Here is a 16,493-nt window from a genome sequence, read left to right on the forward strand (position 1 = left end):
TATTGGCATAAATATTCTTTTCTACTTTAAAAGTATATTTCATTGTTCTAAGTTTATTACCATAATACACATTTACAAACTGCTTTTTAAAGTACCGTATGCAAAACATGGTTTACATATTAGCAAAAACATGCAATTTTAATATTCCACACCTAATAATTCATGCAAATGATGAGACAGTATATACTTTCATTACCTCTTTTTAGTCTAGAAAGCTACTCAACTACTCTATGGTGAATTATGATTATAATAAAATGCTAAAATATATAAAATCACATTACCATACTAAAAAAGGAAAATTATTAAGTAATTATTATGCAGAAAAAAATAACCAAATGAGTGAGGATTAAAAGTATATATTGTCAACATGAGAAATAGTAGGAACTGATATTAACAGGATGGACCTTTTGAGCAGCCATACTCATCTGTAATCAAGATTACTTTCATATTAGAGAGCAGTAAAAAAAAAAAAAAGTTAGAAAAGCATTTTAATTTTTAAGGTGCTAGAACTGACAATATTCATGTACTCTCCCCTCCTCCCATGCCCAAATCTGTTTAAAAACTTCACATGCTTGTAGAGTTCACTTAATAATAAACAACTTGGGGGTTAGGGATGCTGAGTACCCACACAGCTGAAAATCTGCATATAACTTTTGATTCCTAGTAGCCTACTGTTTACTGGAAGCCTTACCGATAACATAAAGTTGATTAGCACATATTTTGTATGTGTATTATATACTGTAAGAATACTTACAGTAAAGTAACTAGAGAAAAGAAAATCTTTTAAAAATACATTTACGGTATTTATTGAAAAAAATCTACATATAAGTGAACCCGTGCAGTTCAAACCCATGCTGTTCAAGGGTCAACTGTAATACCCAGAATGTAACACAAAACACCAAAAATAAAACCAGTATTATAGTCTGAGCAACTGTTGAAAAGTCTTCCTCCATAATTTCTATATTCACCAAAGGCTGGTGATAAACAATAACTTGACCCAGACCAATACTGGTGACACAATAAAAAAGGAAATAAAGCCAATTATAATTTAGTATTACTGAAAAATAATTTTAACGCTCATATTAAAACAAAATAAGTACTAAAGAAAATGGCAAAATGTAAGTTTACCACTCATTTAACTATATATTTACTCCATTTAAAGATATACACACATATATGTACTATGTTCACAAATAGCACTCTTTGTAAAAAAGATTCCAGTATTTCATTAAAATTTTGGAAAGTAACTTCTATACATAATTTTTTCTAGTTTTCTGAATTTTAGTTGTCTCTCCCTGATTTTAAAAGATTAAGTATTTAATTTTCAGTTTTTAGAACACATCACTAAGGGAAAAAAAATTCCAAAGAATATATATTACTTGAGATTACAAAAGAACAAGTAACTTAAAACACTTACGGTAACTACTTTCACTATCGCTGGCATTAGAAGTTACATGCTCTGAAATTGCAGGATAATGAAAAAAATAAAGAAAACACAGTGTCATGAGTTTTAAAAAAGTAAATTATAAATATAATCATAAGGTGACATTACAAAATATTGATATACACCATATACTTAATAAATTTTTAAAAAGCATTTTTGATTTTCTTTGAAAAGTTTAATTTTTTCAAATAAATAAATATGAATTAGCAAGGAAAAGAACTCCTTAAGGACAATGCCCATTTTTGTATAACACAGTTTATGAACAAAGAGGTCAGAGTGATTCTAAATTAGTTCAACTGTAGACATAAAACCCCCAAAGAGAAAATGGCACCAATTAATTTAGTTTATGAAACAGTAATGACTGACAAAGGAGACAAGTTATATTTGAGCAAACAGATGCCCATTTTAATGGTGATGTCTCAAAAAATAAATGATCTTGCTTTTAGTTCAGTTTTCTTGTTCCTGAAAAAAAAAAAGTTAAAGTCCATGATCCTGAGATCATACAGATGAAGCATTTTAGATGTCATAGATTCAGATGCTCCAATAAAAGTCAAGTGGAAGGGAATTCTAGAAGATGGGACTGTTTTCGAAAATAGATTAATATTTTTGTGAAACTCTGCTTTGATGAAATTGACAATGCCTGCTTAAAACAAAAAAGATAAAAGCAAATACGCTTTCATCAGTTGCATATTGCCAGGCCCCTCCTGAAAGTGATCCCATTTCATAACTTGATTGTTCAGTAAACACCAGGTACTCTTCTTATGTAAATGTAATCTCAGATGTCCTCTCAATAAATATTTCCCTTGAATAAAAAAGTAATTTTATTTCTAAAAACTAAAACCCAAAATTTCCCCAGGCAAAACAGTAGATTAAGAAAAAATTTCAGGAGAAATCATCTGTTGTATCATACCATCCACAGAGCCTCCTAAAGTCAAGTAGCACTATTGAAAACTTCAGAGAATGATAGAACTTAAGATTTCAGATAAAGATAACAGTTTTTGAATTGTTATAGTAAAAAATAAGTATGTTATTCTAACCTGCAAAGATAAAACTTTCTTAATTGTGATTATGTATATTTTAAATAAAGCAAAAACATTAAAAAATAATTTATAACAAGAACATGTAGAACTGTGGTTTTTAAAAGTTTATACTTAAAAATTTCTTCCCATATTACATGAACTTCAAAACAATTATTTTCAATCATCATCATCATATATAATAAAAGGCTAATATGCAAATTGACCGAACAGCAGAATGACCAGTCGCTATGATGTGCACTGACCACCAGGAGGCAGATGCTCAATGCAGGAGCTCAGCCAGAAGCCGGGCTCACGGCTGGTGAGCGCAGTGGCGGGAGCCTCTCCCGCCTCCGCGGCAGCGCTAAGGATGTCCAACTGATGTCCACAGGGAGTGGGCCTAAGCAGTCAGTCGGACATCCCCCGAGGGCTCCTGGACTGTGAGAGGGCGCAGGCCAGGCTGAGGTACCCCTCTTCTCCAAGTGCATGATTTTTGTGCACTGGGCCTCTGGTTCTTGTATAATATTTTATTGGACTGATCAGTCATGATTTACTTTACTACTTACTACTTACACATTTTAGTTTGCTTTAAACTGTTTTCCACAAACATCAATAATTATTATAAATGCCTCCATTTATATAGCCTTTTATCTTTTGTCCTATTTCCTTAACATTCATTCCCAGAAGTAGGAATGCAAAAAAAAAAGTTCTCAAATTTATATTAGGATTGATATTACACTCTGCAATCTCTAATATGTAAAGAAACATTAGTTACTGCAATGGAATAAAAGGAGGGGGAGAGTAAGTGGGAGTATAGAAGAAATAATACTAATCATGAGTTGATAATAATAGAAGCCAGGTGAAAAAGAATACTCTGGGTTTATTTTATTATTATTCTACTATTGAATATGTCTGACATGTTAAATAATAAAAAGTTAAAGTTACTACAATCTTCTTTCTATCTTTTCTGGGGATTTCTCCTATTCATCTTGAGTTAGTTTTCTAAGATTACCAGTATCTTGTTACTCAAAGTATGGCCCATGGAAAAGCATAATCATCATTGCTTGAAGTTTATTAAAAATATAAAATGCTTTTTTTCCTGATAATTAAAACTAATCTTCTTCAAGGCACTTCATCAAAGATGTTCAAATATCCAATAAACATATATAAATTTTTACTTAAAGGGAAATGCAAATTAAACCACAATGAATACCTTTACCATCCACCAGAATGGCTAAAATAAAAAACAAAAACAAAACAGGCCAAGCATGGAGAAGGCTATGCAGCAACTGGGACTCATATACTACGGGTGGGTATATTGGTACAGCCACTTTGGAAAGCTACTTGGCAGTGCCTACTAAAGCTGAACATACATAGCTATGACCTAGCAATTTCTTTCCTAGTTATTTCCCCACCCGAAAAACACACATATATATGCTCACCAAGAGACATGTATAAAGCAACAATATTCAAAATAGCCCTAAATATGTTTTTTAAGTTTGAGACTATAGTTCTGTATTTTATTTTTTTCACTTACATTGTGAAAATTTTTCCATGTCATTTTTTAAAAAAATTAATTCTTGATTGTTGAAAGTACTACATGGCTCCCATTTCCCCCCATTGACTCCTTCTAGCCCACCCCCCCTTGCAGGGCTTCATCACCCTATTGTCTGTGTTCATGGGTTATACATATATGCATACAAGTTCTTTGGTTGATCTCTTCCCATCCATCCACCTTCCCCCACCTTCCCTCTGTGATCTGACAGTTGGTTCCATGCTTCTGTGTCTCTGGATCTATTTTGCTCATCAGTTTATTTTGTTCATTAGATTCCACATGTGAGTGAGATCATATAATACTTGTCTTTCTCTGAATGGCTTGTTTCACTTAGCATAATACTCTCCAGGTCCCTCCATGTTGTCTCAAAGGGTAAGAGATCCTTCTTTTTTACTGTTGCATAATATTCCATGGTGTAAATGTACCACAGCTTTTTTATGCACTCATCTACTGATGGGCACTTGAGCTGTTTCCCGATCTTAGCTATTTATGTCATTATGTCTAAATATGATTTTCAATGGCTATATAATATCATAAAGTATGGATAACTTCCTTAACCACTCCTTAATTGTAAGACATTCTAGGATGATTTCAACTTTTGAGTGCCGTAATTTCTAAATAATATTAAGCACCCTGACATATAAACCCTTATCTCCATCTCTGATTACATTCTTAGGATAAATTCCTTGAAGGGGAATTATTAGTATGTCAAAAGATATGCTTTTCCAGAAAGGTTGTACCAATTTACACTCCCAATAATAATATGTTAAAAGTAGTCATTCTATAGAACCCTCAACATTACTGAGTTGTCCTTTAAAAGAAAAGTTTACCAAGGTAATCAGTAAAATGTCATTTTGTTTATTCCTTACTAGAAACACTGAACATTTTTATATGCTCATTTCATTTATCTTTTGAGCACTCTTCTCATATCTTTTGTCCAGTTTTCTAATGGAGAGTTAGTCTGTTTCCTTTCATGTTAGAAATGTATAGTGTAAGGATATTATCCCTTTGGCATACATGGTATAAATATATTCTTCAAGTTTTTGTTTTTATTTTGTTTATGGTATTTGATGAGCATAGTAATTTCAAATCTCTTTAACCAAGTCTCACCTTTCTATCAAACATTTCTTCCTAAGAATGCATCATGTGTTTTCTCTTTGTGCTCTTGAAATACTACACATCACCAATCTCACGTAATTCTAGTACTATTATACTTATTCCAAGTACAAATGAAAATAAGTCTGGTTTTGGCATCTAAGAACTCTGCACAAATCTGCTTAATAAGTCTTTAAAATGAGAAGAAAGGAGAGATATAATCGAAAACTTGTGTGCCTAACAGAAGAAGTCTTTGAGGTGTTCCACAAAATAAAAAGCTATAAAAATTGAGCTGCGTACAAGAGATAGGTACAAACCTTGTCTGAAATGGCATGTCATAACTACACTTCTGAGCACCTTTTATAGTCCCTCCTGAACTATATTTCTTTTGGTCACTGTTAAAGGAAATCTTACCGTTTTTTTCCACCAGAACTTTTTCAAAATTGCCTTATTAAAGCATAAAATCTGCACAAGTTTCTATTTCTAGCTCTCTACAAGCTATCATGACTTAGTTGCATTCTCTCAGATTTCCATCATTCTCTAGTTCTGTGAGTCAAAATTAGGTTTTGAAAGACAGTTTTTCTCATTATTTCATATTCTACTGCCAACAGGGCAAATCAATAATTTATTTTATTCTCTTCTTCATAGAATCACTAAATTCATGTGTATGAAAAGTATTCTAGGGTATCACCTTTGTTTCTCTCTCTGCTCTTCAATTAAATATCCTCAAATTTTCCAGAGGTTGTGTGAAGTTACATGCAAATGTACATTTTCCTTGATGTTCAGTGTTATTTTACACCTCTTCAACAGGTGTTTCTCTGGAATAATTTATCCTTCTATTCTTAGTCCCTTTGTGAGTCCTGTTACAACAAGACTTGATGAGTACCTAATATGAGGTCACATTTATTTTCTTATATTAAAATCTCACAGGATTTTTCTTAGTTTATTCCCTGTGCTATGACCTTTTGATAACCGAGGCCACAAATGTCCTGGATACATCCCCTTTCCTAGCATTTTCTACTGTATAATAATAGGCAACTTGCCAACTGCTAGTCTTCTGTTTTATGTAATAACCTCCATCATATCCAGTATTAGAATTTTACTTATATGTTTCTATTTCCTTCAACATTTTCCAAATAAAATCTTGATCTGATCATTAAATTACTGGGTGGATAATTTCTTTCAGTTTCTGGGAGATGAAGCACAGAAACCTACCATTCAAAGGATCTTAAGTCATTGTCCAGAAAAATTTAAATTCTTTTCTAAATCACATTGTCTGGTATTCAGTTACCATTTTTTATTTGTTGCTCTTCCCAAGTACCAATCCTCAATTAAAATGAAAGATAAAATTATGATTTGGTCAAGATGTAATTATCATCCACCATAACAATATCAATATGGGAACTAAATTCTTCCTTAAATTCCCTTTTAAATGAATTTTCCTTAGGTCTCCAATGACTCAACAGATAATAAAAATCTGTGGGTACATATGCTGATTCATACCATCTCTAAAACATGTTATCATTCTCAAAATAAATTCTACACCATTAAAAATCTGTGGAGCCCAGGGCACATACCTAGGTTGCAGGTTTGATCCCCAGCCCTGGTTGGGGCATGTGCAAGAGGCAACCAATTGATATTTCCCTCTCTCAAAAAAAATAAAATAAAAATTATGGAAATATTTTCCACTTTTGAAGATTTTCACAAGGGTACCATAGTGATAGTAAATTCGTGGGTTCTTGCCAAATCCTAAAGAGGCACATGCAAAAATAATAGAGAAGAAGAGAAGGGGCAAAACAAAGGGATGTCTATTGTCTGTGTGTCTAATAAAAATAATTACATATAAAGCATACTGCCTTCAGTCTAATACAAACTTTTAATTATTAAGGTTGAAATAAAAGTCAAGTTCCTATAGTTTAAAATACCAGGATAGTTAGGGTAAATCAGGAAAAATTATGAAATTTAATGATTATTAATATAGAGCTTAGAAAGTTGAAAGATACTGGTTATATCCTTAATAATCAATGAATTATAAAAAAAGAAGTTTTTAAAATGCTTAATAACCCAAAGGAAAAGAATTATCTAGAAAAAAACTTTAGCCTAAAAGGTTACTTCTATGAGTCACTGTCACCTAAAATAACTTAGTAATATTTGATAAAATTTCACATTTAATCAATCTGAAAACACCCACATTTAAAATTGATTGCTTAAATGACTTCTTGTTTTATTCATTTATTCTAACATTTATTGAATGATTCCTATATACCATACTCTGTACCAAGCTTTATATGAAGACTAAGTTCTAGCTAGAAAATTAAACAAGAAAAACAAACAGCAGAGACAACATCATGGTTAAATGAAAAAAAAAAAAATATTTCTTATAATTCTTTTCATAAATTACAACCTCCTTAAAAAAGATATGTAAATTTCCCTCTACAAAGACTGCTAAACTTGAGGTCCACAATTCTTCTCTAACATTTATCTATTGTGTTTTATAGTTTCACATTATGGCAATGCTTTTCTAAAATCAAAGTGATTTTAAATTGTTTTTTTAAAAAAGGGTGATATAAAACTGTAAGGAAGATTATTTTCTATATTCTAATAATGAGGGCAGGTAGTACTATTTTTAAAAACGTTAAAAAGTTTTTATATTTAAAAATGTAAATATTGAGCAGAGTTTTTCAAATGACTGAAAAATGGAGCATTAGAAAAACAAAAGATGTGTGTTATAGAAATAAAAATCCCAAGCATTTTATTAACATGAAAGCCTAAAAGCAATCTAAATCATACACCTCCTCATGCCAGAAAGGCACTACCATGATTCTCAAAATGTATCTAAAAAAGGTAGGTCTGTAGATGGAGGTTAAAAAATAACTTGGGAGTATTTTGATCACTTACTCAGGCCTTTTGATCCCATGTCGTCAGGGATCTCCTGTAGAGAGTAGTTCCCAGAGAGCAAGCAATAAAAAGATAATCAAAGAAAATAGTTGTCAGTAATGCATAAAATTGGTGCTACAATAAGAGACAGTTCCAAGACCATTACAGGTGCATATCTTATAGAGCATTTTTGTAGATTTCTGAAAGCTTGAAATAAGCTAGCAGTTAAATGTAATCTACTAAAAGAATGTAAGTTCTATCTTAGAGCAGCAAAGTTTGAGACTATTACTTGCTATTTTAAAAGTAAAATCCAGGCTGTCTACATATGAAGAAGAAATAGGATAAAATGGAATAATTTCAGAAGATCTATTTGTCAAAGATTGGCAATACCATACTTTGAAGTCACTAAGTAGCTTCCCAGGTATCCATGTTTTTCCTCTAAAACATTCTTTGAGAGTATATTATTTATTGTAAGAATCCTTACATCAAATAATACTATGTTAAATGTACAGCTTAAAAATACTATTTACTTTAAATTAAGAATTCCTAAGGTACCAGAAAAGTTAAGATTGGTATACAAATTAATTTATGCCTGTTAAATTGGCCCTGGTTAAGACAATTAGTAACCTGTTGCAGCTCTTGAAACTGTCTCCATGGTAACAACCAACTGCAGGGCAGTAGGTCCCTCTACATTTATTTTCAGTTGACCACCGGATCCACATACTTACGGTCAGCATCACTTGTTTCCTGCTCACTCTGGTCCTTGTTCTTGTAGAAGGGGAATTTTCGGGAAAAGAGGTTCTTTTTACGCTTGTCATTGAATGACTGCTGAAGAAGAGAAGGAGGGGCAAAACAAAGGGATGTCTACTGTCTGTGTGTACAAAGGCCCAGCCAGCCTAGCAGCTCTGTGGAAGCTGACTCTTGTGACCACAGTGTGCAGTTTATATATGAATTTTACTTAATTCACATATAAAGTGAATTTCTAATTTTGTATTAACTCCTCTAATTCTAATGTTTTATAACAGAAAATATTGAAAAATTTAAAGAGTGTAATTCAGTAATAGCTAAAAATAAGGAATATATGCTACTTGATAAAATTGAAAAGAGTAAATCAGGTTAGGTACTACTATGGTACAGACCAAGCTAACATCTATTCATATCAATAAATATTTTTCTAGATTGCCAGGAGCTAGATGTTCTATAGCAAAAGTTATTTTAAAGGATTCCTCTAGCTGTTCAAATATTTTTTATGCATTAGGTAATAACCTTCAATTTCCTTTTGCTTAAGCACATTTCCCCTCCCTTTCCTTCCCTTTCCCTTTTCCTTTTCCTTTTCTCTCCTTTCCTTTCCTTCTTCCCTTCCCTTCTTCCCTTCCCTTCTCCCCTTCCCCTTCCCCTTCCCTCCTTCCCTCCCTCCCTCCTTCCTTCCTTCCTTCCTTCCTTCCTTCCTTCCTTCCTTCCTTCCTTCCTTCCTTCCTTCCTTCCTTCCTTCCTTCCTTCCTTCCTTTCCTTCCTTCCTTTCCTTCCTTCCTTCCTTCCGTGTGGCTCCAACAAACTAACAAAGACCTCTATTTGAAAAGAAAACCCGAACAATTGAGAAATTGCCAGTGTTGAATATTTAAAAAATAGTTCTATCATCTATCTATCTATCTATCTATCTATCCATCCATTCTTTTTTTTTTATATATTTTATTGATTTTTTTACAGAGAGGAAGGGAGAGAGATAGAGAGTTGGAAACATCGATGAGAGAGAAACATCGATCAGCTGCCTCCTGCACATCTCCTACTGGGGATGTGCCCGCAACCCAGGTACATGCCCCTGACCGGAATCGAACCCGGGACCTCTCAGTCCGCAGGCCGACGCTCTATCCACTGAGCCAAACCGGTTTCGGCAATATCCATCCATTCTTGAAGAGAAAAAAGATAACCAAATGCTTTTGGCATGAGTCAGAAAATAGGAAGAACACTAAGAGGGCTCTATCAAGGCCAAAGAGTCCAGCAAAAGACTTATCAATGCTATCTAACCAAGGAAGAAGAGTTAGGATTGTTTTAGCCACCATGAGTGCTATCATAACTGATTCCTTTGTCTTTAAGCTTTACTATACATATCTATTTTTAAAAGTATATACAGATAATATAGAACCAGATTCGATTCACCAGCACCAGCAGTCTTGAATAGAGAATAAATAGTTTGGTGCCAGTAAGAGCCAAATAGACAATTGAGATTTGAATAGTTTATACATAATTGCTATAAGGAAGATGTTCCTTATTGCACAGATATTGAAAATTTTTTTTCCATTCTTGAATGTCCCATTTGTGCATTCATAGATTAAAAAAATTATATTTTTATTGATTTCAGAGAGGAAGGGAGAGGGAGAGAGAGAGAAAGAAACATCAATGATGATAGAGAATCATCAATCGGTTGCTTCCTTCACACCCTCTACTGGGGATTGAGCTAGCAATCCTGGCATGTGCCCTGACCGGGAATCAAACCAGGACCTCCTGTCCTGGTTTATGTGTCAATCCTCAATCACTGAGTCACACCAGCTGGGCTGTGCATTCAAAGATTTAAAAACAACAACCATGCAGCACAAGGAAAGATGAGCCTATTAAAGAGGAATAGTTTATTTTGTAATTTCTGTCATAGGCACACATGTCTTGAAGAAAATGACCTTACATACAATTGACACTCGAAATTATTATTATACTTTTTGAGGTGGGCAATATTAAGAATAAAAATTTTGTTCTGATTTTTTCCTGAGTTTATTCACATTAAAAGATGCTTTCATTATTTCAAAGTGTATTGATACCAGGCAGTATGTTTTCAGCATGCCCATATTTTTAAGCATAAAAAGCCAGGTGATTATGGCTCTGAAATAGATTAAAGTGGCTTTTAGCTCAAATTCCATTACTTCAAAGACTTCATTTTGATAAGAATCTTTACAAAAACAAGGTTAAACTTTCATTTTTACCTTTTCATATCAATAATTCAGTATTAATAAGTTCATAGTTCACAGTCAAGCAGATTGTCTTGATTTCAATCTTAAAATTTGAAGGCTCTAATACCTCTAAGTGGAAGTTGAAAATTAAGTTGAGTAAAAAATAATTGAAGAACTCTGGGCTTATAATTATTTGATAAACTGTCAAGTAGCATTATTTAAATAAAAATCTTTGAATCCAAATTTTAGAAAAGAGAACGAGAGGAAAACAAGTTTCAATAGAGAAAGATTTATGGTAATGTAATATCAGGGAAGGACTAAATCTTTTTGTTCATGACAATCATTGCTTTTGAATTTAGTAATCATTTTTATATCTGATAAAACTAATTTTTATATCTGATAAAACTAATCCTCCTACTGCATCTATAGTGGTCAGAGTCAGTTTCACAGCAAACAACCGAAAGAAACATGAAGTTTAAAATGTTTTGATTTTTGATATCTTTGCTGTTAGCCAGAATGAGATATCATAAAGATATCATAATATGGGACAGAAAGAAATGCATGTTAGTTAAGAAATGGATTAATTGTATTGCATTTAACATCCTCCAGGTGAAAAATATATTAAAGTAAAAATAGCACAAGCAAACAACAGAAAAATGTGAAGGGAAAACACAAAGCTAGAGAAACCATACTACTTCCAGTTTCTCTATATTTCCTATACAAAATACTGTCTAATTACTTATTATTATTATTAATGCTACATTGCAAGAGAGACAGAGTGTAATAAATATTAGAACTGAAAAATATCACAAATTCATGATTCATATATTAAATATCTAAATATATTATCTCCATATAGTATTTCAAAATAGTTCAATGAATGTTAAAAATATTAATGAGAAACTGAAATGTTATAAGTCTGTAGTGGAAATAAAAGTCCATAAACCATGTAAGGAAAGAAAAAGAAGAATGGGAAATGGTGTTACAGAAAGAAATGCAGTTCTGTATCAATGGCAAGCGTATTTTTACCCCACTCAGTATCATGCATACTTTTGGTGCTGTGTTAGAACACAGTGACTGTGCATAAAGTTGGTTACAGTCAACAAACAAGACTAAGATTTAAATATGTCGTTAATTCAGTTAACTTCTTACAGTATAAAAGAAAAGTTACAACATGCAACCTCTTTTTAAATACATTGACAGTGTGTTTTACTAAATTATTTTAAAAAACATATATAAAATAAGCACAAAAAACACTGTATAGATTTCAAATCCTGAGCATTTACTTGAAATTTTTTTCCTCCAAAAAATTCTATCTTAAATATTGCCTCAGGTCACACTATATAATTTTGTATTTTCTGAAAACTACAAGTTAATTTTAATGGAATTTATCATTCCTAAAATAATTGAATACATTATACAACTTACTCAGATTTAATTTCTTTAGTCAAGGATCATATTTCTTTTAAATTAGAAGCTTTAGGTTTGAGTGCTTAGTTATATCAGAGATGTACAGAAAATAGGTTTAATTTATTTGCTGAATTTTACATTCCTTTGAAATATGATCACAAGATGTATAGAATTTTAGCTTTAGATTAAAAAACCCTACAAAACAGAAAACATTGCTACAAATAGTATTTTCAATACATTTTGAAATTCAGCTCTTTCATCAGCCTTTTTACTAAAATATTCTATTGCAGTAATTATAAACAGTACAGGACAAAGCCCGTAAGATCTTTTTCATCCATTGATAGCCATTTGAAGCAACACTTAAATAAAAACAAAAACACGTCTAAAATATGTATAAAAGAACTTTGATATATTTTTTGACCATTTACAAACTCCTCCTCTTGACTGTCTCTTTATTTTTTCAAACTAAAAATTCATATTGACTCAAACATCTAAACATGGATTTTCCTAATAAATACTAGGTATAGAGAGAAGAACAAGAAAATTTCCTTGAATTTACTCAAAATCCCCCCAAAAACAGACATTATGATTTCATTAATAATTTTTTGGAGGCCTATTAATAATTTTTCAGATTTATTAACTATCATGATTAATTTTGGTAACACAAGTTTCTAAGTGAACATGTGAATGAAGACTAAATTAATTTCACTTGTAAAAATAACCTTGACCAAAAGTATGTTGTTAAGAAAAAATCAAATCACAGTTTTAATTTGAAAAGGTCTGTGAAATGGGTGCTTTAATTTAATTCAATATCTACTATTGTAAAGCAACATTGCCAGAGTTGTTGATAGTAATTTTCATGGCAAAATCCTCACTTTAATAATGTAGCTCAAATAAGAATGATAAAAAGGCCTATTACCCTCAACTATTAATTTCTAGAAATAAGAGATTGCATATACTCACCCCTTTGTCTCCTCTTGTTTTAGAATTGAATTTCACTGTTTTTAATCGGGCTCGTTCTTTCTTCTCAACCCTGTCGAAGTAGCCAATATTATTTTTTAGGTAGACCAAATACATCTAAGGTTCTAACTACAATTCATCAGAACTGATACCTCAATACAGGGCATCTTTATATTCTAAAACCTTAGGAAGCCATCTAGGTTTGCATCCCAAAATTAATTAGAATGTCTAAAAAATAAAATACAAGACTTATTTTATTATTTAAAAAATATTTGTGAAGTATCAAAATACAGTATATATATATGTGTGTGTGTGTATATATATATATATTTATATATATATGTATGTATATATGCGCACTCAATTCCATTAATTATACTGAAGACAAGACTTCAAAGTTTAGCAATTTTCCAGGTTTTATCCTTTTTTCTTTTTGTTTAAACATTAGCTTAGCATGAAACACATATGCTAAAAATTAAGCATGTGAAGAGGAGGGGAATGAGGTGGACTGGACATAATTAACCAAAGAACATATATACACAGCCCATGGACACAGACTATAATGTGATGAAGACCTGAGTAGAGGAAGGGCAAAAGGGAGGAAAATAGGGGACAGCATGAAAAAGAGAAAGCAAATGGGGCAAAATGTCAATAATTGATGAAAGTAGGTGAAGGATATGTGGGTGTTCCTTGTACTATTCTTGCATTTCTCTTGTGCTTATTTCTCTGTAGCTCTGAAAATTTTAAAAATAAGGTGAGAAATAGAAAAACTAAGTTTAACTCCAATGACATTTTTGTGTAAATACATAAATTAACCAAGTATAGTGTACAAAAACAGTTTTGAAGTATCTCTGGAAGGATATATAAGAAATAGTAACCTTAGCTATTCTTATGAAAGTGAAATGGCCGCCTGGGGTTAAGAGGGAGTTGGTATAGCTTTTAGACCTTTTGAATTTTGTACCTTGTTAAAGTGTTACCTATTCAAAAGAAGCAAGCAAACAAAAATATAACAAATGTTTTAAGTAGATTGTAATACCAATATGCATTTTGCAAAATTTCATGTAAATTAACCTTTTATAAATCCTTGATATCAACACAGCAATTACGTTTGTATATAGCAGAAAAACTTACCAAAACAGTCTATGAATAAATGCATTTTCTATATTTTTTCTATATTATGCAATATAGTTTTTACTGTGGGATAGTAAAAGAACCTTAGTAGTCACAGATTTTTAAAAAAATGCTCATCCGAGGATGTTTTTATTAATTTTTAGAGAGAGAGGAGGAGGAGAGAGAGAGAGAGAGAGAGAGAGAGAGAGAGAGAGAGAGAGATTGGTTGCTTTGTACCAATGCTCCAATCAACTGAACACCTGGCCAAAGCAGCAGTCATAGATTTAAAACTTATGTTTTTTACTATTCCAGAGCAATCCTGAGGATCCGTGACATGAATAATAAATTTATAATTTTTGTCTCGACACTTACTGAGGGCACTGCAAACTAACATTTAGTGAGTGAACATTTACAAGTCAAAATGGCTTTGTCTTCTAATCATTATCTTGTTTACTCAATAGTTGAAGGACTTAAATTTTGTTTATTTGTAAATACTGTTCCTGAAAGAAAGCTATTTGTAGAGATCTCAAGATATGTCTTATATCGCTTTTGGCTTTAAAAATAAGCCTTATAGAATTTTTATACAAAATGAAAAAAAATCTCTTTCCATCAGTCAGCTGTATTACTAACTTCTTTCAGTAAAGCCTTATAAGATATGAAGAGCCAAGGGATAAAACAATTTTTCTGAATTCTGACCTTAATATATAAGATGTGAGGTTACTTATTGACCTAATAAGGCACAGAGTAAGCATTTCTGAATTTAAAGGAGACTATTCTATTTCACGTAAAAAATTACGCTCAGGGCTACACTGCTAAAAGAGGAGTTGCTACCAAATATAAGATCTAACTAAATAGTTGGATCTTGCTAACTATATAGCCAACAACAGTCATAAATCCTGAAACTATAACTACATATCTCTGTAATATTTTAATATTTCTACTCTTCAACGTCTACACACACACACACACACACACACACACACACACACACACACACCCCACACATAGAAGTCTAAAATAGGTATATGATTTGGCATATTTATCAATTATAGAGACTCAACAAAATAAGTATAAACCCAACTTATTAATAAGAAAAATACAAGTTGTTACATCATAAGCCTGACCTGAAGTGAATGAACTATCCTATCTAATAAAAAACAAACATGCAAATTGACCGCACCTTTGCCACACCCAAGCCACGCCCACCAACCAATCAGAGCAACTATATGCAAATTAACCCAACCAAGAAGGCTGCCGGCGGTCATGGAGCTGGAGCAAGCAGGAGGCTTGGTTGCCCCCATGATGGAGGAAGCCAAGCTTCCCGCCTGCCCTGGCCTCTGCTGAAGGAGTGGCTGGGGGCCTGGGTCGCTGGGAGCAGGGCGGGAACTAAGCAGCTGGGAGAGGGGTGCCGGGCCACTGCTGGGAGCAGGAACTAAGCAGCCAGGAGAGGGGTGCTGGGCCACTGCTGGGAGCAGGGCGGAAACTATGCAGCCAGGAGAGGGGAGCCGGGCCACTGGGAGCGGGGCGGGAATTTCCCGGGGAGGGCGTCAGGTGTCCGGGAGCAGGGCGGGAACTTCTGCCATGTCGCCATAGCAATGCGGCAGAAGTTCCCGCCCCGTAGCTGCTTGCTCATTCACTTACTCGCTCATTCATTCACTCATTCACTTACTCAATATTCACTCACTCAGCAAACCCTCTCTGGTCCCTGGCACCAGGCCAGACACTGAACGTGAAGAGGGTAAGACAGAGCTATGTCCTCAAGATGTTAGTAATTCAGTAGGGCGAAGCAGGCACATGAACGAGGCAGTTGTACGCACAGATGCACTGTACTGTGTTTGGTGAGGGCTGTAACTAACTCCGACTTTGTTCTCTTGATAAAATGGGGCCTCGGGAGCCAGGCCACCCCAAGCCTGTAGGCCTGTGCCTAGGCCGGGAGCAGCCGGGGTCCCGGAACATGACAGAGGGTGCAGGTCGGGCTGAGGGGTCTGACCCCACTCTTCACCCCCCCACCCTTGAGCACGATTTCCGTGCATGGGCTACTAGTCCTATAAGAAGAAAACTGGCAAATGAACCATCCCTCTGCTAAG

The 16,493-nt window shown here is 33.4% G+C and overlaps 1 protein-coding gene across 12 annotated transcripts in view; it reads right to left on the bottom strand.

The window, feature by feature from the left end:
- DLG1 (discs large MAGUK scaffold protein 1) overlaps window positions 1–16,493 on the bottom strand; it is a 286,228-nt gene that overhangs the window by 22,829 nt on the left and 246,906 nt on the right. For 4 of the 12 annotated variants that reach the window (XM_023750533.1, XM_023750526.1, XM_023750531.1 and 1 more), the window contains 3 exons: window positions 13,300–13,369; window positions 8,716–8,815; window positions 1,418–1,459 (listed from right to left, as the gene is read on the bottom strand). In XM_023750533.1, coding sequence (XP_023606301.1) covers window positions 1,418–1,459; window positions 8,716–8,815; window positions 13,300–13,369 — 212 coding nt within the window. Of the gene's footprint in view, window positions 1–1,417; window positions 1,460–8,008; window positions 8,043–8,715; window positions 8,816–13,299; window positions 13,370–16,493 lie in introns of all 12 variants that reach the window. The other 8 variants (XM_023750528.1, XM_023750536.1, XM_023750532.1 and 5 more) reach the window with 5 other exon arrangements.

The sequence above is a fragment of the Myotis lucifugus genome, unplaced genomic scaffold (genome assembly GCF_000147115.1).
Source record: "Myotis lucifugus unplaced genomic scaffold, Myoluc2.0 scaffold_14, whole genome shotgun sequence".
Lineage (NCBI taxonomy): Eukaryota > Metazoa > Chordata > Mammalia > Chiroptera > Vespertilionidae > Myotis > Myotis lucifugus.